The sequence below is a fragment of the Macrotis lagotis genome, chromosome 3, assembly GCF_037893015.1.
Source record: "Macrotis lagotis isolate mMagLag1 chromosome 3, bilby.v1.9.chrom.fasta, whole genome shotgun sequence".
NCBI classification, from domain to species: domain Eukaryota; kingdom Metazoa; phylum Chordata; class Mammalia; order Peramelemorphia; family Peramelidae; genus Macrotis; species Macrotis lagotis.
Window position 1 is genome coordinate 260,528,571 of NC_133660.1, and position 24,236 is coordinate 260,552,806.

General features: G+C 39.7%; 1 protein-coding gene across 2 annotated transcripts in view; it reads left to right on the forward strand.

Annotated features, from left to right (window-relative positions):
• LDLRAD3 (low density lipoprotein receptor class A domain containing 3) overlaps positions 1-24,236 on the forward strand; it is a 256,012-nt gene that overhangs the window by 148,634 nt on the left and 83,142 nt on the right. For both annotated transcript variants that reach the window (XM_074230483.1, XM_074230482.1), the window contains exon 4: positions 3,428-3,562. In XM_074230483.1, coding sequence (XP_074086584.1) covers positions 3,428-3,562 — 135 coding nt within the window. The remainder of the gene's footprint in view (positions 1-3,427; positions 3,563-24,236) is intronic.

A 24,236-nucleotide genomic window follows, 5' to 3' on the forward strand; every position in this document is an offset into this window, starting at 1 on the left:
TTGGATAATAGATAACCAAATGATAGAACTGTTTGTAAAGAAAGAGCTTCAAATATGGAAATGGGGGTTAAAATGCTTAAATTTTAGTGTGGAGACTTCATGGTATCTGTTTTGGCTGCTGTCCCAAGGCCTTTATAAATTTGCTTTCCCACTTTCAGTGTTCCAGATCAGTGAAGTTGCCAGATAGCCAAATTCATTTACTTGCTTTGCATCTGTTCTTTTCTCTTTTTTATTATAGTTAGATTATTCTCCCACCCCCACCCCCCTAGAGCTAAGGAAAGGTCTGTGAGACTGATCTAGGTACCCATCTCTGTCCTTTCAGCCCAGTGACTTATAGGGATCCCCAAAGTCTCAGTGTAGTCTAAATCTTAAATTTGTTGCCATTCATGTTATCCCTTTTGGGATTTTCTTGGCAAAGATAGTGGAATTCTTTGTCATTTCCTTCTTCAGGTCTTTTGACAGATGAGAAAACTGAGCCAAATAGGGTTAAATGACTTGCCTGGGGTTACTCAGCTAGTAAATATCTGAGGCTGGATTTGAGCTCATGAAGATGAGTCTTCCTGAGTCCAAGCCTAGTATTCTATCCATTATGCCATTGATTTGCCCCTAAATTTTGATAGTTTTGAGTTCTTAAAGCTTAAAACTGCATTCTAAGACTCTTTAGATGCCCTGACAAACCACTTTGAAGCTTGCAAAAATATTTGACACACATTATGTCAGTGAATTCTCAGAAAGTGACCTTCTGGCCACTGATACCCAGTTGTGAGGAGACAGTTATAAAGGTGGCGATTAGACCATCAGTTCTTCTGTTGTGTGGATGTGACCTAATATGAGCTTCTGTACAGGGTGCTGCTGATCAGAGGTAGGATCTAAAACTAAAAATCATAGTATATCCATGTTGAAGGGAGCTTAGAACATAAAGCAGAGAGTATCAGAGATAGAAGGGTCTTTGAAAATAGAATGTTCATATCAGAAAGGACTTTATACTACAATGTCAGAGCAATAAAGGCCATTAGAATTATATACAGTGGTTCTGTGGTCTCTTAATTTTACAGGAAGCAAAGGAGTAAAGGTGGGAACATATAGTAAATATTATTCTACTTCAACAGCTCTGGGTTTCATAGGGGTGAGCAGAGAGCATAGAATGTTCCAGATAGAAGAGACCTTTGAAGAATTATGACAGATTTTGAAAAACCTCAGATCACAAAATGTCAGATATACAGGTAGCCCTGGAATTTAGAAAATAGAATGTTAAGAGGTGAAATGAACCTTAGAACACAGAATGGTAGAACTAGAAGGAATCTAAAAATATAAATTATAGAATCTTAAAGTATCAGGAGGGACCTTAGGACATAGAATGTTAAACCTGCAAGGGGTCACAGAAAACAGAACATCAAAGATTGCAAGACCTTTAGACTACAGAACATAAAATGTCTGTAATTTGAGGGAACCTTAGAATATATATCGGAGCTGGAAAGGATCCTTAGATTATGGAAAACAGAATGTTAAAGGTAAAAGAAAGGGGCAGCTAGGTGGCATAGTGGATAAAACACCGGCCTTGGAGTCAGGAGAACCTGGGTTCAAATACAGTCTCAGACACTTAATAATTACCTAGCTGTGTGGCCTTGGGCAAGCCACTTAACCCCATTTGCCTTGCAAAAACCTAAAAAAAAGGTAAAAGAAAACTTAGTACATAGAACATAGAACACAAACTAGAAAGTGCTTTAGAACATAGAATGTTAGTGTCAGTAGGGACCTTAGAACATGGAATGTCAGAACCAGAAGATGCCTTAGAACATTTTAAAATGTCAGTGTTAGAGGAGAGCTCAGAACATAGAACAAAAGAAAAAAAACAAAATCAGTGATTCAACTGTCAGAAGCAGAAAGGAACTTAAAACATAGAATTTTTTTAATTTATTTTTACTCTTCTATAGGTGCCATTTATTTTTTTATTAAAGATATTATTTGAGTTTTACAATTTTCCCCCCAATCTTACTTCCCCCCCCCCACCCCACCCCCACTTAAAGCAATCTGTCAGTCTTTACTTTGTTTCCATGTTGTACATTGATCCAAATTGAATGTGATGAGAAAGTATATCCTTAAGGAAGAGACAAGAAGTCTAAGAGATAACAAGATCAGACAATAAGATATCTGGTTTTTCCCCTAAATTAAATGGAACAGTCCTTGCACTTTGTTCAAACTCCACAGCTCTTTATCTGGATACAGATGGCACTATCCTTTGCAGACAGCCCCAAATTGTTCCTGATTATTGCACTGATGGAATGAGCGAGTCCTTCAAGGTTGAACATCACCCCCAAAAACATAGAATGTTAATAGCAGGAGGGACTTTAGAACATAGAATGTTAGTGTTAGGAGGGATCATAGAGCACAGAATACCATAGTGGGAAGGGCTCTTACAATATGAAACATAGAATATCAGAGCTAGAAGGGAGTTTAGAACAAACTCTAGAACAAAGAACTAGGTCTTTTGGAATATGGAACACAAAATGGTAGAAGTTAGGATAGAGGAGCTTTAGAGCTTGAAATGTCAAGAGCTATTTAGGGTCCTTAGAACATGAAACTCAGAATATCAGAGCTAGACAAGAGTCTAGTATAAAGAACTGGAAGGACCTTTAGAATATGAAACATAGAAAGGCAGAGCTAGAAGGAACTCTAGAACAGACTCTAGAACAAAGAACAAAGTCTTGGAATATGGAACACAAAATGTTAGAAGTTAGAATAGAGGGATTTTAAAACATGAACTGTTAAGAGCTAATAGGGACCTTAGAACATGGAATTCAGAATATTAGAAGGTAAGCAAGCAGGAGGAAATCTTAGAATATGGAATGTCAAGAACTGGAAGAGTCCTTAGAACATTGAACATTGGATGTCAAAGGAGAAGGAACTCTAGAACAAAGAATTGGATGGGCTCTCAGAGTATGGGACATGGAATATCAAGAGTCAGGACAGATGGAATCTTAGCCCATGAAATATCAAGAACTGGAAAGACTCTTAGAACAAACACTCTTAGAAGTTAAAAGGAACAATAAACAGTATCTCTCTGAAACCTTCCCACTTACTAGATGAAAAAATGTCTAAATCTCTAATATAAAAGGAAAGCTCTACCTCCCATGTTCACACTTGGAGATCTGTTGCTTTTTAAGTGCATACTCAGATATGTGTGTGTATACAGGTACGTGCATGCGTGAATGTGTGGGTGCTCTTTCCCCAAATGGATCATTTGCTCTTTGGCGCTAGCTCTACAGTTTGGTCCAAAGCTCTTCCTGCCAACGAGAATTCTCTAAACCTCCACCCAGAAGGACCATGCTCTGTTCGGCTCTCCCCACATGGAAGCATCTTCCTGGTGGAGGAGGAGGTCATTGCATCTCCTTGCACTCTTATAATTCATCTTCTTTTCCTTTCACAGCTGCAAATCCCCTACTATGCTCCACGGCTCGCTTCCATTGCAAAAATGGCCTCTGCATTGACAAGAGCTTCGTGTGCGATGGAGAGAATAATTGTCAGGATAACAGCGATGAGGAGAACTGTGAGAATTCCCAAGGTAGAGTCTATTCCTCAATGGGTGTGGGTATGATAAAGCTAAATCTGATCTAGAGGGGAGACTGATTCTCTTCCTCTTGGGTCATCTCGAGGACTTTCTGTACATCTCAGGAAAAGCAGGGATTTGTGTTTTCAGGAAGTTATGAAAACATGACCCAAACAGAAAATATTTTATTATAATCATGTAAGAGAAATGAGCTCATGAAAATAGTGGCTCTTGGTCACTTTGAGGGCAAGGACATGAAATGATAGTAACAATCTATAAATATTCTACTTCAAAACTCTAATTAGGATGAGCATTCTCTCCCCCACCCAAATTGTAGTTCCTCTGTGTGCTCTGTGAATTGTAAGAATCAGAAACAAAACCCATCTCCTTATAGTCAACCTACTGGTGATCAGCATCTTCAAGTTTTAATTCACAACCAATATTATCCCATGTTCCACCTCCAGAAAGGAATCTTGGAATGCTTCCTCACATCTAGCTTGAGAGAGCTCACTGTGCAGTCACATTCTTAAATGTCCCATAGAATACCAGTTTTAAGACAGGGACTGTGGCAAGCTCTCATATCCTTTCTCCAGAATATAGTTCCCAAGGCAACTTCTCCTAGAGGTTTGTCTATAGAGAATTAGCATCCCTTCTACTGGAAATGAAGGATTTTTGTAGCAGAAATACTTACCTCTGTCTTTGAACTCAGTGTTTGGTGGTCTTTGCTTAATGGATTAAAAATTAGAAATGTTTTATTTCCCTCTGCAGTACTTCCTGGGCTTAAAAATACATTTTTCTTCTCTATGCACCAGGAAAAGGATGGTTTTATTTAACATTATTTTGATGGGGGGTAGAGAAAACTGGACCCAAGACAATTAATATGGTGCTCTGATGTCCTTTTGCTAATTTCATCATGGTAAAATCCATATCTCAACTACTGAAGCATCTACTTTATTCTTCTCCCCCTTCCCCTTCTGTCATGCTTGATTCTGACTTGTTTTCTTCCTTGGTCTTTAAGATTAATGACAGTCATTTAAGAAGAGGGGCTGGGGGAATCCTGAAAGCCAGTGATTATTGTATCTTTCCTGGCCATATGGAACATATAAGAGGATCAAGAGGCCCAGTAGTGGAATATTATTTTAATTGTGGCTTTGTTGGTTGGAAACATAACCTGGTGAACAGACAGTTCCAAAAGCAGTGACTCAGAAATGTTGTCCATGGCTACTTGGTGGCCTAAGTGCCCAGGAGGGACCCCCCCCCACCGGGGGGCTGAGCACCACTGGCCAGTAGGGCTCTTATTCATTGTGAGTTTTGAGACAAGACTGGGGAGGTTTGCAGCAATGGGAAGATGAGAGTTCTACTTGTGGGCTCAGCTGATGATTCCTTTAAAGCCCTAGGCTGAGGCATTGGATTCTAGAAGCTCAGTCCCTCCAGGACTTGTTACTTCTGATATAGGAGAAGAGGAAGCAGATGGAAAGTGAAAGGGACTTCTGGGAAATAACAAAAATTAAAATGTTTTTTTTAAAAAATGGATCCCTGAACTGGAAGGGCAAAAGGTCTACACCTCTCAACCAGCCTGGAGACCATAGAGGTCCCCCCCCCCCTTCTTAACTATGGACTTCAGTTTTTCTTTATTTATCTTTTAAACTTTTTCTTTCTTTTATTTTTAATTTATGGGATAAAAGAAGTCTTTCTATGACATAATAGACATCCTTTCCCTATTTCTCCATTGCAGCAACAACAATCTCTCTCTCACACACACACACACACACACACACACACACACACACACACACACAAATACAGAGGAACAAAGAACAAAGGCTCATTGTAGGAAGCAAGAGGGCAAAATGACCACGTTGGGAGATCCCTTCAAGCTCTAATAACCAGTGATAATTATAGCCAGCAATTTAAAGTTTGCAAGCCCTTTACATGTGTTATTTCTTTGATCCTCACAAAAACCCTGGAAGGAAGCTGCTATCTTTTCCCCCCTCATTTTACAAATGGGGAAATTGAATCCAAGAGAAGTGAAGGGACTTGCCCATGGGCACACAATTAGTGAGTATTGGGGCTGCATTTGAACTCAGATCTTCTCGACTCTAAGTCCAGTACTTTATCTACTAGGCCACCTCACTACCAGAAATCTGTGATGTTAAGAAGTTTCTGGTACTTCCCTCTAGCTCTCTAACTCAGACCTTTTTGATGCCAACCCAGCTTCTCTACTGGGTTACCTAGCTCTCCCTAGGCTGCTTATTTGGACTTATTTACCAATCTATATGTAAGAGAAAATTCAGAGTCTTGGAAGCCAGGAAACACTAAGGTTCAAATCTCAAACTGTTGGCCAATCTATATCTCAGTTTCCCTTATAAAATGAGGATAATAATATCTACAGCACTTCCCTTATAACACTGATTGGAGATGTCAGAATAATTAATGCATGCAAAACATTTTGGAAACCTTCCAGCGCAATACAGATATGCGATGAATGTTGAATTTTTAGAGTCAGAGATTCCCAGGTTCAAATTTTGACTCTGACTTTGGCCAAGGTCGTTTCACTTCTTCCTCATCTGTAAAATGAAATTCTACCTCAAAAGTCCCTCCCAGCTTTAGGAGTATAAATATAGAGCTGAAAGGGACTCAGCAACCATTGTCCAATTCTTTCATTTTACAGTTGAGGAAAATGAGACTTTGGGAGGTGAAAAAAAAAAACAGATGACCAGTCATATGTCTCTTTCTTGTGTATCTGACTTAAGTGAACAATGACATTTTTCTCTAAGATGCTTAGATGAGCCATGTTGGGCAAGAGGATTTGGTGTTGAGGGGCTTGACTGTTCTTTGAGGTGGTGGTGCTATAATCTCTTCTGGTGTTTGTTTTGCTACTGCTTCAGCTGCTTATCATGCAAGATCAGTCTGACATAATAAAAAGTATTCTCAGGAGGTCCAAGCCTCTTCATCTGTATGTCCAAACCCAAGGCAGAGCCTGTGGACCAATCCACAGCCCTGGGGGAACCCATATTGTAACAGGGGAAAAAAAAGAAAACTTAACTCAGTTAATCCGTAAATATTTATTAAGCTCCTACTGTGTGTCTGCTCCTGGAGATAGAAAAAGAAGCAAAAAAAATGGTCCCTGCCCTCAGGGAGCTTCCACTCTAACTCACATCCCTGGAGTGATTTAAAGTTTATGGATCATTTTCTTCACTTTTGCCCTCTTTCAGGTCTGAAGAGAGCAAGTTGAGAAAACTGAGGCTGAGTGAAAGAAACAGTCCATAGTGACATGACTAGCAAATGATAGAGCCCAGACTGGAACTGGTCCAAGTTTATCTCTAAAGCCTGGACTGCCTTAGCTCGAGATCCCTATGAGGGATGGATGTCTTCTGTTCTCAAGAGAAGAGAGTGGGAAATCAGGGACAGGAGATTTGAGGATTAAACCAACCCAATGGGAGCAATCCCCATTTTACTTCATGCATGAAAATGTGAGCTCCCTGAGGATAGGCAGGCACTGTTTATTGTTTCACATCCCTTCCTCCAGAGAGGCATCTCTGTGTGATGAGGAGAGCTGCCCTATATCTGATACAGAGTCGCCCTGTAAGCCTGGGCAAGTCATATCTTCTTGTCTCAAGGAACTGTTCAAGCTAAGAAGTTGTAAAAATGATGCTGCCTAGCATTTTTGAAATTAATTTCCTTACCTGGGACATCCTTGTACCATTCTCATCTCCCATCTCCCACCTCCAGGTCTTTGCCTTGACTGTGCCTCATGCCTCACCTTTGCCTTTTGGCTTCCCTGGCTTCCTTCAAGACTCAGTTTGAATCCCATTGTCCAGAATCTCCCTTTTCCCAGTCCCCACATCTCTCCCCACCACTAGTGCCATCCCTCTGTAGATTATCCTTCATTTAGAGTGTATATGTCTAATATGTCTTCCTTGAAGTCAAAGAATCACACTTTTGTCTTTTCTTTGCATCTCTAGCTCTTAACACAATACCTAATAAATGCTTTTTAATGACTTGCTGTTGATTCACTGTCCCTAAACCTGCAATGAGTGGGATAGAATAAACATCCTCCTGAGGGAGGATTCTTGTCTGCAAAAGGGCGTCCCAGCGTAGTTCAGACTTTTTGTTCTAGAAGAGAGGTCCTCAATTTTTTTTTCTTGGCATGGCCCCCTTGGACTCTGGTGAAAACAATTGGCCCCTTCTCAGAATAATGGAATGAAGGAAATAAAAAATGTCACTTAGAAGTTTGTGAAAATAAAGGTGTCATTTTCCCCATCAATGTTCACAGACCCTCTGGAGTCTTTTCTTTTTTTGGAAGCAGTCAGCATGAGGTGACTTGCTCAGGGTCACACAGTAAGTATCTGCGATCAGACTCAAGACCATTGCTCTGTTCACTGCCCTGACCCTCTGGAGTCTTTACCTCAGGATAACACTTTTGCTCCAACACTACCAGACCAGCTTTGTAGCTAACAAGAAGAAAACTGGGTTTTCTCCTGGGGTCCTGGCATCTTGGAGGGAAGGGGCTCAATTTTCTCTGAGGGGATCACCTATAATATGCTACCCTAGACAACTGCCCCAGAGTTCTGTTGCTTTGGCTCCTCTCTTAGGAACTGCCCAATACAGAAGGGTAGGGTAGGAATCACCTCTTCTCCCTTCATGACTGTCCCTACAATAAGGCATATATAGTCAGAGTACCATGTAGGAAATGCATGCATATAAATATAAACATGTGAATATCTATATACATATATGTGTTTACATGCATGCATACCTAGACCAGGATGCTGTGCCCTCTTTCCCATCCACATACCCAAATTAAATTTACCCCCAAGTACATTAAGTCCTGGGGAAGGCTCTTTAGCAGCCTCTAAAGGCAAAGAGATCCAGATTTCTTGTGGATCAGGATGTTTTATCTTTGGATGCAGGAATAAAGAAAGCATGAAGCTAAGAGTAGACAAGAGGTGGTACTGTCATTCTATTGCAAGGTGAATTAGAGCTTAAATGGAAATCTGCAGCCTCCTAATAAGATTCATTACCACAGGGAAAGGAGCAATCACAAAAGCTTTAGACAGAAATAAGGTTGGACTGGACGCCTTCTTCTATGACAGGCTGCTTGGCCTCCCTCCAGGTCATTGGCAGTGTCATGACAATTGAGTTTTGGAAGTGACTCATGGGGAGATGGAGAAGGATGGCTTATCATCTGGGCCCCTAATAACAATGGTAATGTATTTATGTGGTATTTTACAATGTACAAGGGACTTTTAAATGTTTATTATCTCATCTGAGCTCCATCATAGTCCTGTGAGGGAGGCTGGGCAAGTACCTATCCCATAGATAGGAAAAGAGAGAAGTGAAAAAACAAAAACAAAAACAGAAGACCTTGCTGTGGGTCCTGACCAAGTTGCATTCCATCTTTGCACAGATGATCTTGAATGCCATTAATGTGGTCGTCATCATTGTGGTTGTTGGGCTGTTTAAGACTCTTCATGACTTTACTTGGGGTTTTCTTGGCAAAGATACTGGAACAGTTTGCCATTTGCTTCTTTAGATGAGGAAACTGAGGCAAACAGGGTTATGTGATTTACCCAAGGTTGCACAGCTAATAAATATCTCAGGCCGGATTTGAACTCTTTTGAAGATGAACCTTCCTGATTCCAGGTCCTATTCACTGGGGTACCTAGCTGCATATAGTTAAAACTGATACAGGCAGAAGTTAAAGGACGTGCTCAGAAGCACCCAGCTAGTGACTAAAGCAGGATTTCTATTCAGGTCTGTCGCCAGGTTTACTGCACCATGAAGCTGTCTATAAGGCTCTGGCAAGACCCTATGGAGGAGATGACATATTAACCAAATCTTGAGTAGAATTAGGTTTCTAAAGAGAGAGGGGGCATTTCAGGAACAAGCCGTAGCCAGAGCAAAACTACTACCTTAACTGAAGGCTTTGTGACTCTGAAGAAACCAGAACAACACATTACCTGCTGGCATTTCCTTCTTAACTAGCCCATCTTTAGTTCCCACAACTCCCACTGTAGATTTGGACACACACCTTGGCTCTGCTGCCTCTTCTTTGGACAAGTGACTTGATTTCTCTGGATTCCAATGAGTATAGGACCAGCTGACCTTTTCTAAGCCCATCTTCCTAGCATCCCTGCCAAGTCTACCAATTCTGCCACAACTTGGTCCCCATCAGCACTGGGGTGGGACCTCAGGACTGCCCCATGACCCGCTAAGGCATGGAAGCTTTGTTGGTGATAAGTTCGAAATGAAGAAATGGTGGCAGCAGGGACGGCTAGGTGGTGCAGTGGATAAAGCACCGGCCCTGGAGTCAGGAGTACCTGGGTTCAAATCCGGTCTCAGACACTTAATAATTACCTAGCTGTATGGCCTTGGGCAAGCCACTTAACCCCATTTGCCTTGCAAAAACCTAAAAAGAAAACAAAACAAAACAAAAAAGGAAATGGTGGCAGGAATCCCTGGAAAGGAAGTATCCCAACCCCAAAAGAGAGTAACCCCTCAACCTGAGGGTCTATCTGCTGACTCATTCTGGGAGCCCCACCATGGGATCAGTCTGGGAGTGGGGTTAGGAAGGGGGTTTGCGAGAACACCAGCTCTGTTGGCTCCTTTTGATTCCAACTGCTGGAGATCCAATTCAGTGGCAAGAGGAAGGAGGGCTTTTTCACTTTTAATTTCAGGTTTGAAAGAACAGCTGGGCCAGGGGAAGCAGAAGCACTTGATTCAGTTGGAGAAACAGAAGGAGGTTATGAAAGGTTGATTGCTGTCTTTCTATACCTGCCGCTTTTTTTTTCCCCTGCCTAATTGAATGTTGTGCATCTACAAAGCTTCTCTTCTCACCACTGCGGCGGGAGTTGGAAATTTCTAAAACATACCTCATTTGGAAGCGAGTCAAATGATTCTGCATTTGTTCTCGACAGTAATTACTTCCCAGGCTCTACGATACCATGGTAATCTTCCAAGCTGTTCTCTTAATCTCCTCCATTTAGACTCTTCTTTCATGCATTTTCTCTTTCTCTTTTCCTTCTGTATATCTCTTGATGTCACCCTCCCTCATCTTCTCTGTGGAAGATTTGAGAAGAAAGAAGGAGAAGGGATCTATTCATGTATTGGCGCTCAACTCCTTTCCAGGGGATTTGGCAGTAGCCTCATGGAATAGACTCCAAGTGGCATCAGTGACTACAAAATTTTCATTGAAGTGTGTAAACTTCTGGAAGGCTAGGGTGATGATGATGATGATGATGATCATGATCATCATCATCATCATCATGATCATGGTCTCTATCCCCACTTCCTAGAAATATACCTATTATATAGTGAGTGCAGAACTGAATTGAATTGAAGTGATCTGGTGCAATGGGAATTAAGACTGGACTTGGAAATTGAGATAAAATTCTGGCTTTGCTACTTGCAATTAGTCAATCAACATTTCTTAAGCATCTGCTACCATAAAGCATTGTGCCAGTGGATGGAGACAAAAAAGGAAAAAAAAAGTCATTTCCTTCCCTGGAGGAGTTTGCAGTCTAATGGGTGAGAAAGCATGCAAACAAATATAGATAAAGCAAGTTCAAGATAAATAAGAAATAATTAATAAGGGAAAGCATTGGAGTTAAGTGGTACTGAGGAAGTCTTCTGTAGAAGATGGGATTTTAGGGGCGGCTAGGTGGTGCAGTGGATAAAGCACCAGCCCTGGAGTCAGGAGGACCTGGGTTCAAATCTGGTCTCAAACACATAATAATTACCTAGCTGTGTGGCCTTGGGTAAGCCACTTAACCTCATTTGCCTTGCAAAAAAAACTAAAAAAAAAAAGATGGGATTTTAATTGGGACCTTGGACAAGTAAATTAAACTTCCTAAACCTCTTTGAGAGAGAGAAACAGAGAGAGGGACAACAACAAGGAGCCAGAAAGAGAAGAGAGAGAGAGAGAGAGACAGAGAGAGAGAGACAGAGACAAAGACAGAGAGAAAGGAGTGGCAGAGAGATTTGTTTTTATATTTTCTGTTGGTTCATCACCATTATATTTTTAAGGATTATACTAATTAAGTAAGGTTTTATATCTTTTTTTTACAGAGGTATTAATTTTCCTTTTAAGTATTTCCTCCAAGGTTTTCATTTCTTTCCCAGATCTTTCCTGTAAATAATGACAGGGACAGTTTCAGAGAAATCTGGAAAGACTTGTATTAACTGATGCAGAGTGAAGTAAATGGAATCAGGATCAAAATTTATAAGATGACAATATTGTAAAGACAAACAACTTTGATAGTCTCAAGATCTCTGACCAAAAAAGCCATGACCAGTGATGATTCATGCATGGTACCTATCACCTTTAGAGAAATAACAGTATAGAATTTATCTATCTTTCCATCTCTCTCTCTCTCTCTGTATATATATATATATATATATATATATATATATGTATACATATACACATGTATGTATATTATATATATATATACATACTTAATATAGATTTCATATATATGACTTTTTTTTTTGACACTGCCAGTTTGAGAATTAAGGCAGCTAGGTAGTATGGTGGATACAAGGTCTGGTCAGGAAGACATATCTTCCTGAATTTAAATCTACCCTCTGAAGCTTACTAGCTATGTGACCCTGGACAAGTTACTTCATCCTATTTGCCTCAGTTTCCTCATCTGTAAAGTGAGATAGAGAAGGAAATGAGAAAACACTGTAGTATCTTTGCCAAAAAAACCTGAAATGAGAACACAAAGGATCAGACAAAACTGAAAACACTGAGCAACAACAAAATTATTGTTATCTATAATATTATTATAGAATTTTCATGAGTACAGAGTAGAGTGACTTTCCCAAGATCATACAGGCAGTATTTTTCACAGTCAATCTTGACCTCATCATCATCATAATCCTCTAATCCAGTCCCTACCCAAAGAATGGATCATAAACTCCTATTATTTACCAAAATGGCCTGAATTCCAGGGAAACAAACAATGGTCTGGCTGTCATGGGAAAGATACCTTCCGAGAAATAATAGACTCATTGGATTTCAAGCCAAAAGGCTTCTTGTAGCCCAACTCTCCAATTTTACAGATGAGGAAACTCAGTTATTGGTATACATGTCTTCTCTCCCCTGCTAGGCTCTGAGCAGTTTCTATGCAAGTAGACATTTCAATGCTTAATGAGTGTCTGTCTATTGAGCTGTATTAAGGATTCTGAGCTGTGCATCCAGACTGGAGTTTACCTAGGTTGTCTGCTCTCTCCAGGTACCTGTTTGCCCAGGTGGGCTTGGATCCTACAACTTCCTGGTAGGCCAGGGATGGACAAAAAAACCTGACAATTTCTGATCCCCTGCTCAGGGCTCTGATAAAACATTGCTTGGATATATTACTCACCCAAAATAATAATAGCTTGCATTTATAGAGAGTTTCCCAGTTCAAAATGAGAATTTGGGGGGTAATTGTGAGTCTAATTAAGCCTCAAGAGCCCCATCTCTCAGAACCACAGAAATCCAGATGAGAATTGGGCATAATAGAGAGAAATTTGGGTGGTAATAGCTCATCATAGCTCTTGTGAATCTCCCTGGAAAAGAATAATTTTAAGAGGATGGCTCTAGGGTGGATTCTTCTTTCTCTCTCTGATCTCTTGGTCTGAACATGCCTTCTAAGTCAGGGGAAGTCTTGAATGTGTTTTTCCCCCCTGTCTCTAAAGGGAGATGTGATTTGGGGGCAAGTTTTTCATCTCATTCTTCATTTCTGTCTCATTTCCCTGATCATGATCTAGGTGGCTTGGGTTTTGTTAATTCAGGACTTTCAAAGTCCATTAAGGAACACTTTCCCAGTTTCCCATCTCTATGTCCTCCTTATTTTAAATATTAGCTTACATCATAATCGAATATAATTATGCCCCAAGAAATGATATACTTGAGAAATTGAAAGAACTTTGGATGACATAGAAACCCCAGACAGAGGGTAAATGGGACAGGGGAAAATTATATATAATTACTTCAGTCAGTAGAAACAATAAGATCTTGCCTAATCTATGTAACTATAACGGCAAGTCTTGACCCTGCAAGAGAAATGAGGAAATGTCCCATCCATGCTTTGTTTGAGAAGTGGGGGACTGCAGGTGTAGAATGTTGAAAATGCTGTCAGATACAGTAGGTTTTATTTAACTGATTTTCTTTATTATAAGGAGAGATTTTCTGGAGTTGGAAATTACCCTGAAATAAAAACAAAAGAGGGCAGCTAGATGATGTACTGGACTTGGAATCAGAAAAGCTCATCTTCCTGAATTCAAATCTGTCACTTAGACAATTCCTTCCTGTGTGAACCTGGGCAAGTCATTTAGCCCTCTTTGCCTCAGTTTCCCCATCTCTCAAATGAGCTGAAGAAGCAATTGACAAACTACTCCCGTATCTTTGCCAAGAAAACTCCAAATGGGGTCATGAAGAGTCAGATATGATTGAAACAACCTAATAACAACAATTCTAGCCTGTAATTTTTTTCTCTGTTTTCTTTGTATTCTATGCACAGTGGTTGATTAATAAATGTCAGTTGGACTGTTCTAAATTGAATATATATTTCAGATAAGCTGTTAATCTGCAACCATGGAGAGAATTGATATGCCAAGAGTATCCTTCAGTGGGTGATGATAACACTAATAATAAACCTAAGATTGTTCTGTCAAGCTATAAGGTTTGCAATACCCTGGTTATACAAGCTCTCATTTAACCTAACCCTGCAAGATAAACTATACAGGTATTATGTCATTTTATAAACGAGGAAATTGAGTTTCAGAGGGGTTCAGCAATTTGCCCACATCACAGCTGGGGTAACTTGCAGATTCTGAACCATCTTCCTTATTTTAGTTTTTATAATTTCTTTATTTTTCCACACTTCTCATATCTTAACAAAAGAATATAAGTGGTATCCTTTAAATTAGAGTAAACTGAATCAAGGAGTAGAAGGGCTTGGAGCCCAGGTGAAGCTACTCTAATGGATTAGGAGATGGATGCCCTGATGGACTGTTCCTACTTTGTAGGTTTATAGAAAGGTTATCTATAGCAGGTTAGACCTCTCATGTTGTTCAGTTGTTTTTCAGTCATGTCTGACTCATGATCCCATTTAGGGTTTTATTGACAGAGATAATGGAATAGTTGCTTCTCCAGCTCATTGGACAGATGGGGAAACTGAGGCAACCAGATGTCTATGTATTAGAAATGTTACCTCAGAGAAGAGATGTGGGGTCCAAGCAGGAAAGAAAGCATTTTCATAGAGTTCAAATATTGGTAATTTGGTTTATCCTGATTGTCTCCAGTCCCTCTGCAGCTCTTGCTGTAACTACCCATAAAGGTCATATCACCATGCTATCTGACTTACATGTAGGATTGTACCTACCTTCAAGAAAATAGCAGGGGCATGAAGCAAGTTACTCTCCAATGTTAGCCCTGCCTGGGGAAATGTGGTCATCCAGCAGACCTGGCTGGTTTACCCCCTCCCATCAATTGTGCCAAGGCTCCCAATGCCTGGGAGCCACTCTCTAGTCTGTTAATGCTTCCTTTAATTGAGTCTGCCTCTGACTCATTATTTACATCAGTTGTAAAATAAAGCTTAACTTGACATTATTGTATGTCAACACAGCCCAAATGTAGTCAGCAGCTGGACCTTCCTAGTCAGAAGCAGACTAAATAAAAAAAAGGGGAGGGGGTAAGAAATTGCACATAAAATGTCACAGAATGCTTAATTATATAAAGGTTATGCTTGTATAATTGTCTAAGTGGCTTGATTACAACAGCTGGCAGAAGGAAGCTAGATTTCACTTCCCTTTATGTATTTATCTGGAGTCTGTCACCTTGAAAGCTACAAGTTGCCTGGATCTTTGATTATTTTTGCCTGATTCTATTTCTCCTTCCTTGTTCTTCCTTAAACCACCCTCCTACCCATGTCCCTCTCCAACTTTGAAAAGAAATGTTTGTAGACTCACATATTAAGAGTTATTAGAAGAAATCCCTGAACTCTCCTACTCCAACATCCTTATTTTACAGATGAGAAAAATGAAGAGAAGGCAAATGCTTTACCCAGGGTCATAAAACTGAATTCAATTCAACCAGACCGTATTAAATAGTTCTGCTATAGAAGACTCTGCCAAAGGCAGAGAATACAAAGACAAAACAAGTCTCTCCCATCAAAGACCTCACAAAAAATTTTCCATATAGAAGAGATTATGATCAGTCAGTCAACCAGTAAGCATTTATTCAGTGCCTATTGTGTGCCAGTCACTAAGAAAGAAAATCAGTCAGGAAGTATTTATTAAGTGCCTACTGTGTGCACTGAGGATACAACAACAAAGAAATAGTATGTTCTCAAGGAACTTACATTAATGAGAAGAGGCAGCATGTGCATATACATTTGTATGTATAATGTGATTAAATATAATCATTATTATTATTATAGTTAGCAATTATAGAGTACTTTACAGTTTACAAAGTACTTTGCAAATATCTCATTTTATTTTTGCAATAAAAATACAATAGATGTTTTTATTATCCCCATTTTACAGTTGAGGAAACTGAGGCAGGGGTTATGTGCATAGCCCATGGTCATGCGGTTAATAAGTTGTGAGGCTGCATTTGAATTCAGATCTTCCTGCTTCCAGGCTCAACACTCTAACTTCTGGGCCACCGTTATCCTTAGATAAAAAATGAAATAGGGCAGAAAAGAGAATACTTTCAACTAAAGGAATCATGAAAAGCTTGACGCAAAAGATGATGCTTAAGCTATTGAAGGAAAAGCAGGATTCTTTGAAGTGACAATAAAGGAAGAAGTGAATTCCAGACATTGGGGATGACCATCTCAAAAGGCATAGAGATGGGAAATGGGATATCCTATAAAAGGATCTTTGAAAAAATACTATGTTTGTGTTTATTCTGAACTTAAAATATAGAATGAGCATTTCTGCTACTTTATAAAACAGGAAGAGAGCGTTGCTTTGAAATTGAGAATTGGTATGAAACATAATTATATTCCATTTCCATAATCTGTGAGACTGAAGTCTAAGGTTTGATTTTTGTTCACGGTTAGAAATATGGCACAGTTATAGAATAGTCAATTTGATATCTAAGCCAAATGGGCTCAAATCTCACTTTTGGCATTTAGAAGTCAATACCATGGTCAAGGTTGCTTAGGATCTCTGAGCCTCTTTAGAGGAAGTTGAAACTTCATCAATAGAGTGGATACATTGGGAGTTATTGCACCAACAAAATCCCAGGTCCTTGATATATTATTGACTTGAGGCCAACAGTAACCAGGATGCCAAAGATTTTATTGACAGAGATTCTATCCCTGTTAATAGTTGAAGAAACAAGGGGTGGCTAGGTGGTTCAGTGGATAAAGCACCGGCCCTGGAGCCAGTAGTACCTGAGTTCAAATCCGGTCTCAGACACTTCATAATTACCTAGCTGTGTGGCCTTGGGCAAGCCACTTAACCCCATTTGCTTTGCAAAAACCTAAAAAAAATAGTTGAAGAAACTAATACCTTAGGATAGACAATAACGAGTGATCCCCAGAAGCGTTTGCTCCCAATTCAGCCATCTTATTGCCAAAGCCCTTCCCTCATGTGACTTAACTGTTCCATTTGGGTGGAAATGGTCCTGTGATTATATAATTTACCTTTATTTTGTACCATCCTCCAGGGCTAGACATCCAACTGTCAAAATCTAATTCCTATGTTTAAAGTAAACAGATTTAGAATCTTTGTCATCCAGTGAACTCTTACCATTGAGTCACAGTGAATCATTGTAATTCTTGGAGAGTTTTTTTAAAATATCTAGTCTCTTCCCACATGCGCAATGAGTCAGATGATTTCATATGGATCAGAATTTCCTTCCTCATGCTGCTGTTCTGGGGGTTGGGAGACATCCATTGATGGTAGCTCTTCCCTTTTCTCCCTGCCATCACTCAAGTAAATGCCTCAGTCCCTGTGGAGAGCAGCTGGCGTGATACTGTTATTTTCTGGGATCCTTCTGAGAAATGTACGGATGAGGTTAATTTGGAGTTACTAAGGGATTGGGTGGCATTTTAAGCACCTAACTATCAATTTGGGGGCAGCCTGAGTATCCCCATCCAGATGTTCCTTTGAAAAATTTTCCCCTTTATTTGCATAGATAGGATATTTTTTAGATAAATTTAAAAAAAACATATTAGTATGAGAAAGATGATTTTGCATTCTAGATAGTACTTAGACTGAGGAAGATCTTAGTTCAGAGCCTATCTCAGGGAATTATTAACTGTGGAAGCCTAGGCAGGACATAATGTCACTCCATGCCTCAGTTTCCCTTTCTGTAAAATGATGTGGGAGAGATAAGATTCTACAGACTCTAGGATCCCTTCTAACCCTAAAATAGGAGATCTTATGGTTACAGAGCTAGAAGATTTCACAAAACACCTGGTCCAACCTCCTCATTATCTAGGTGAGGAAAGTGAGATCCAGGGAGTTTATAATTTGCAAACATCTGAGGTGGCAATTGAACCCAGGGTCCTTTTCACCACAGTCTCCTTTCATGGGGTTTGCTCAAGAATTCCAGGCTGTTTTCTGGAAACAGATTTTGTTTTGGTTTGTTGTTTTGCCAGATGGAGTTCAATCTCAATCATACAGAGAAACCTAAGAACTTTTTTCTCAACTCCCAGCACCCAGGATTCCATTTGTTCCCCTATGCAGTCTTGGGCACAATCCAGTCCATTAGAGTCCACCATTCCAATCCATCCCTTTCCCCAATTCCCATTCTTGTTAGCTTGGTACCCTCTCTCCTCTGCTTCCTTCCAACCAACCACCATTTTGATGCTTCCTCTTGTCTGAGATAAGGATGACCAACCTGATGATGATAAAGTTTCAAGTTGTCCAGCATATTTTAAAGTTCTTTAGTCCTTTGTGGACTAAGTTTAACATGGTGCAAGGGAAAGAATATAGAACTTAGGATCGAGATATGGGTACAAACCTCACGTCTAATATTAACTACCTACATGACCTGGATATGACAGTTATCCTCGGTTTTCTCATCTGTAAAATGAGGCTGAATCTGTTCCTCATTCTATCATGGTAGCCTCTGCCTCACTGTTCTTTCTCAAACAAAAGTCCTGCCCAAGTAGTATCATGCCTTTTTCCCTGGTCCAGAGATTCTTAATCTGGGATCCTTGAACTCAGTTGTTGGGAAATTTTAATGTATTTAATTTGATTATTATATTTCAATATATAATTAATTTCCTTTGAAATCCTATGTATTTTGTTTGGACATTTCCAAAGTATTATTCTGAGAAGTTTATGGATTCACCAGGGATACAGGATACAAAAAAGTTTGAGAATCCTTGACCTTAGGGTATGAGCTTACATCTTACTCACATCTTACTACAAAACCTTTGAACTGATTCCACTTCATTTTAGGAGGGTCCCAATAAATGGCCAAGGTAAGGAGAAAAGCAAATCAATGGGCTGGTAGAGAACAGAGGGATGGTTCTGAAATGTTTGTGCCAGTTATTTTTTTGGATCAATAATGCCCTTAGGGTACCATCAGCTTGGTTTTTGTTTTCCAGTTGGGGCTCATCAACACCTCTAATTGATGAGCTGGCATCCTTGGATAATGGAAGGTCAGTGGTAAACTAACTAGCCCTTTGTGTTTAAGGCCTGTGAGTGGCCCCCTTTTTTCTGATGGTTTCTGGCATATTTGTGTATTTAATTTCCCCCTTTTTGTAATTTCCTTAGAAGGTAGAGTGGCAAAAACCACTAGGCGATTATAAAGTACAAAGTGCCCATGTTGTGAGGCCTTTGGGGCCTCCACTGATTAAGTCATTTAAAACATATAATTGGAGCACTCTAATGTTATGACATGGGTGAAAATCAGATTTGTCTCAGTAAAGAAAAGGACTGATTTGGAGGCTTAATGCAGAATTTTGCTTCCTCCTAAGTATACTTTGTAGATGTTAGAGATTGTTGATATAGAGCTAGAAAGGACCTTGGAGGCCATGTAGTCTAACCCATTCATTTTAGTTTTTAAGAAAATGAATTTTTTAATTTAAAATTTTCTCTCCATTTTCTCTCCATTACTCTCCATCGCAAATTGGAAAACAAAACAAAAACAATTTTAAAAAATGTATACATCATCAACAAATTCTAGCATTGTTGATGTCCAAAATATGTATATCTACTTCTGTACCCCAAGTCCATCAGCTCACTGTCAAGAAGTAGGTAGTATTCTTCCTCTTCTTCCCCATGGTTGGTCATAGAATTGATCAGTTTAAGTCTTTCAAAGTTTGTTAATATACTGTTGATGAAGTTGTGTAGATTCTTCTTGCTTTTTAAAATTTTTTATTTATTTAAGGCAATGGGTTAAGTGACTTGACCAAGATCACACAGCTAGGCAATTATTATTAAGGGTCTGAGGGCAGATTTGAACTCAGATCCTCCTGACTCCAGGGCCGGTGCTTTATCCACTGTACCACCTAGCTGCCCCAATTGTTCTTGCTTTGATCACTTCTCCCTGTATAACTTCATATATGTCTTCTCAGGTTTCATATTTTTTAGGGCACTAGAGTATATCATTGTATTCATATAGCATAATTTGTTTAACAGTCCTTTTATGGAATAGATGAGGAAGTTGAACCCCAAACAATAACTTACCTAAAGTCATTTGAGGTCATTGTAGTCATTAGAAGAGCTGGAATTCCAACATAGGTCATCTGAAACAGTCAACTAGTTCGCCAGCAGATCTCAAATGACATTTTGTGCTTTGCATCTCTCCAATGTATTCATGATCTAGCATGACGTAACATCCTCTATTAGAATTGTGCATATTAAAAAAAAAAAGGAACTGTGCATATTCAAATCTTATCCCCCGTGAGTTCAACAAGGGCAGGAACCAGGTCTTGTCTACGTTTTGACCATCTTGAAGTAGACATGGGCAGTGTATTTTTGAGTCAAGGGGACCGGGTTCAAATCCAGACTGAATCATCTTGGGACAAGCCACACAATCCCTCTGGGACTCAGTTTCCTTATTAGGAAGTTGGATAATATAGTGAATTTTGAGGAGTTTGTGTCTAGAGGTTCCATATTCAAATATAGGCTACAGCACTTGTCACCTTAGTACTTTGGTCTAGTTATGCAATCTCTAATATATAAATTAAGGAGGCTGTGAGTAGCCAACATTTCTCATTCTGTGAGCTCCTCCAGGGTCTAACACAGTATTCTTTGTTATGGTAGTTCTTAATAAACATTTCTCTAAAGAAGGTGGAGGATAGAAAGAAAAGAAACACCACCAGAAGGGGGAAAGCAGGTTTAGAAGGGGGAAATTGTTTTTAACTAAAGTTTATAGCCTGCTTCTCTGAAAAAAGAGCATGGTTGTTCCCAAGCCAACCCAGCATCCCCAACTGCTGCTACTTCTGCCCTGGGGCCAGAAGCATCAGAGCTAAGTGAATTCTGGCATCTAAGAATCTCCAGGAAAGGTGTGTCTTCTTTCCCTTCCAGAAACATTTGACCACAATTTCCTCAACTGTTAAACACAAACACAGAGACTTCTTTGCCTTCAGTGTCTCTGTATTTGGCAAGGAAAGTTGCTGCTCATCCACCCTCCTTTCTGACTTGATTAAGCCCCAAGTCTTAATTTGTGTTAAAGAATCATATTTAAAAGTAATGCATATTTATGAGGGATTTTGGAATGTAAAGCAATTATATGGCTTGCAATTAAACTTGGAATGGGAATTGAAAGATGAATAATTAATTTTCTGTTTGTTTGTAGTACAGTGTCTAGGCAAACAGTTAATCAGTGCTTATGTCAATAGTTAACCCAAGAGAGGAGGTGACACTGGGGATCTGGGCTCATCATCATGGTTGGTGTGTAGAAACCCAGCATAATATAGATGAAGGATGTCAATGAATTGATATTTCTGGGGTGCTAATAAAGTTCTACAGGGATGGGGCTATAGCCTAGATTTGAATCCAGGTCTTCAGAAACCCAAATCCAGTTTTTTGTGGGAACAGCAGAGAATAGGTTTCTAAAAAATGGAAAAGTGCTTGGCATATGTAAGATCGGGCATCACTGGATTAGAGGCCTAGAATGGAGTGAGGAAGATCTGCGTTCATACTCAGTTTCAGACACTTCCTAGCTGTGTTACCCTGGGCAAGTCACTTACTGCTATTTGCCTCAGTTTCCTCATCTGTAAAATGAGCTGGGGAAAGAAATGGTAAACCATTCCGGTATCTTTGCTAAGAAAACCCAAATGGGATCGTGAAGAATCAAACACAACTAAATGATTGAACAACAACAACATATAGATACTTAACAGAGGCTTCACAGTTAATTCTCAATGGGAAAAAACTGAGCTAGGAATAATTATCATTGCTGGCGTGTGTGTAATGTTTTAAGGTTTGTGAGATTCTGCACGTATATTATCTCAGCTGAGCCTCTCAATGGTCTTGTGAAGTGAGCACTGTAGTATTATTGCCAGTTAAATCATTTGGCAAGTGATTATTAAGCTACTGCTGTCTTCTAGGAACTAGAGACCCAGAGAAAGAATCCGAAATAGGTCTTCCCCACAATGAGCTTATCTAAAAATGGAGGTGATGATGTGTATGCTCCAAGACAACCTGGGGCTGCGCAAGGGGTGGGAGCCTCATGCCAAGACTCTGTCCCCTTGGGAAGATGGGAAATGCCTCCTGAGGAAGGAAGTCCTTGAGCTGAGTGAAGAAAATGAAGGATTCTAAGAGGCCCCATTTCTCTGAAAAGAAAGTGCCTTCCAGACATGAGGGACAGCCAGTGCAAAGATGTGGCAACTGGAAATGGACGTTCCATATGAGAACCGGATAATACCATTATTAATGACTAGGATTTAGAGAGAGCTTTAAGGTTGCAAAGCTTTGCAAATACTCTCTCATTTTATCCCCGAGACATAGATGCTGCTGTGATCCACACTGAGGCAACTAGGGTCCAGAAGTCTGGACTTGGAATTAGGAAAACCTGAGTTCAAATTCAACCTCAAACTGTGTAACCCTGGACAAGTCGCTTAATCTCTATTTACCTTACTACAAAGAAGAAGGAAATGTCAAAACACTTCAGTACCAAGAAAACCTCATGGAGTCACAAAAAGTTGGACACATACTGAACAATAAAAGTGATAATCCCCATTTTACAGATGAGGAAACTGAGGCCAGTGGACGTTAAATAATTTACCCAGGGTCATACAGCTGGAACATTTTGGTAAGGGATTTAAGCACAGGTGTCACACATAAGTACTGAAGAAGGATTTACTTGAAGTACTATAAGGCAAAGCCATTATTTGACTCCAAACCCCGTTTCCCATTCTTTTGTATTGCAGCCTTTCTTACCCTTCCGTGCAGCCCTCTGGCCCCCTCTTTCCTTCTGACTCTTTGCCACAGGGGACCTAGTTTGTGGAGGGAAGACTGATCTCTCTCAGGGGCACCTCAGATAACCTGAAGGTGAAAAGAAGGAGAAAGCAGTGGATGGAGGGCTGTGAGGCCAAGGCACTTGCATCGGGAGAAGATTAGTAAATGCCTTAAGGAACCACAAAGAGACAACTTATGGGGAGAAAGCTTGAGCTTTGAAGTGTATCCAGGGCCTAAGCATGTTATATTTAGAAAGTAGATTTGAAATCCTATGTGGGTCAGAAAAGATGAAGATTATATATCAGACAACCTGCTCTCTAAGGAGCTTCCAGGTATAAAATTCAGTGATCCCAAAGATATATACAATAATATGAGTAGACATTTAATAGATTGTTTTTAAATTTACAAAGTTCTTTCCACAGATCAACTATTTTTAATCTCATAAGAAAAGAGAATAGTTATTATCAATATCATAATCTCCATCTTACAGATAAGAAAACTAAGACACTAAGCAGGTGCTCTTAACCTAGAGTCATGAACCACATCTTTGGAGAGGTCCCAAGGGATCTGATTTCATAGACTAAAATAACATCTTTACTTTCATTACCCTATTATGATTTTTTTAAGAAAATTCTCATGTAGAAAGGACAATGATCAATGTTGGAAGGGATGTGGGAAATCTGGGACACTAATACATTGTTGGTGAAGCTGTGAATTCATCCAACTTTCTGGAGAGAAATATGAAATTACACCCAAAGGGCAACAAAAATGTGCATATCCTTTGATCCAGTAATACCACTACTGGGTCTATACCCTAAAGATATCACAAAAAAGGGTAAAAACATCACTTGTACAAAAATATTCATAGCAACCCTGTTTGTGGTAGCAAAGAATTGGGGAATGGCTTAACAAACTGTGGTATGTATATGTCATGGAATACTATTGTTCTATTAGAAACCAGGAGGGATGGGAATTCAGGGAAGGGTGGAGGGATTTGCATGAACTGATGCTGAGCAAGATGAACAGAACCAGAAAAACACTGTACACCCTAACAGCAACATGGGAATGATGATGAACCTTAATGGACTTGCTCATTCCATCAGTTAAACAATCAGGGACAGTTTTGGGCCTGTCTGCAATGGAGAATACCATCTATATCCAGAGAAAGAATCATGGAGTTTGAAAAAAGACCAAAGACTATTACCTTTAATTTAGGGGGGGGGAAATCCATTATCTTACTATGTAATTCTGCTATCTCTTATACTTTATGTTTCTTCCATTAGGATAGGATTTCTCTTTCATTACATTCAACTTAGATCAGTGT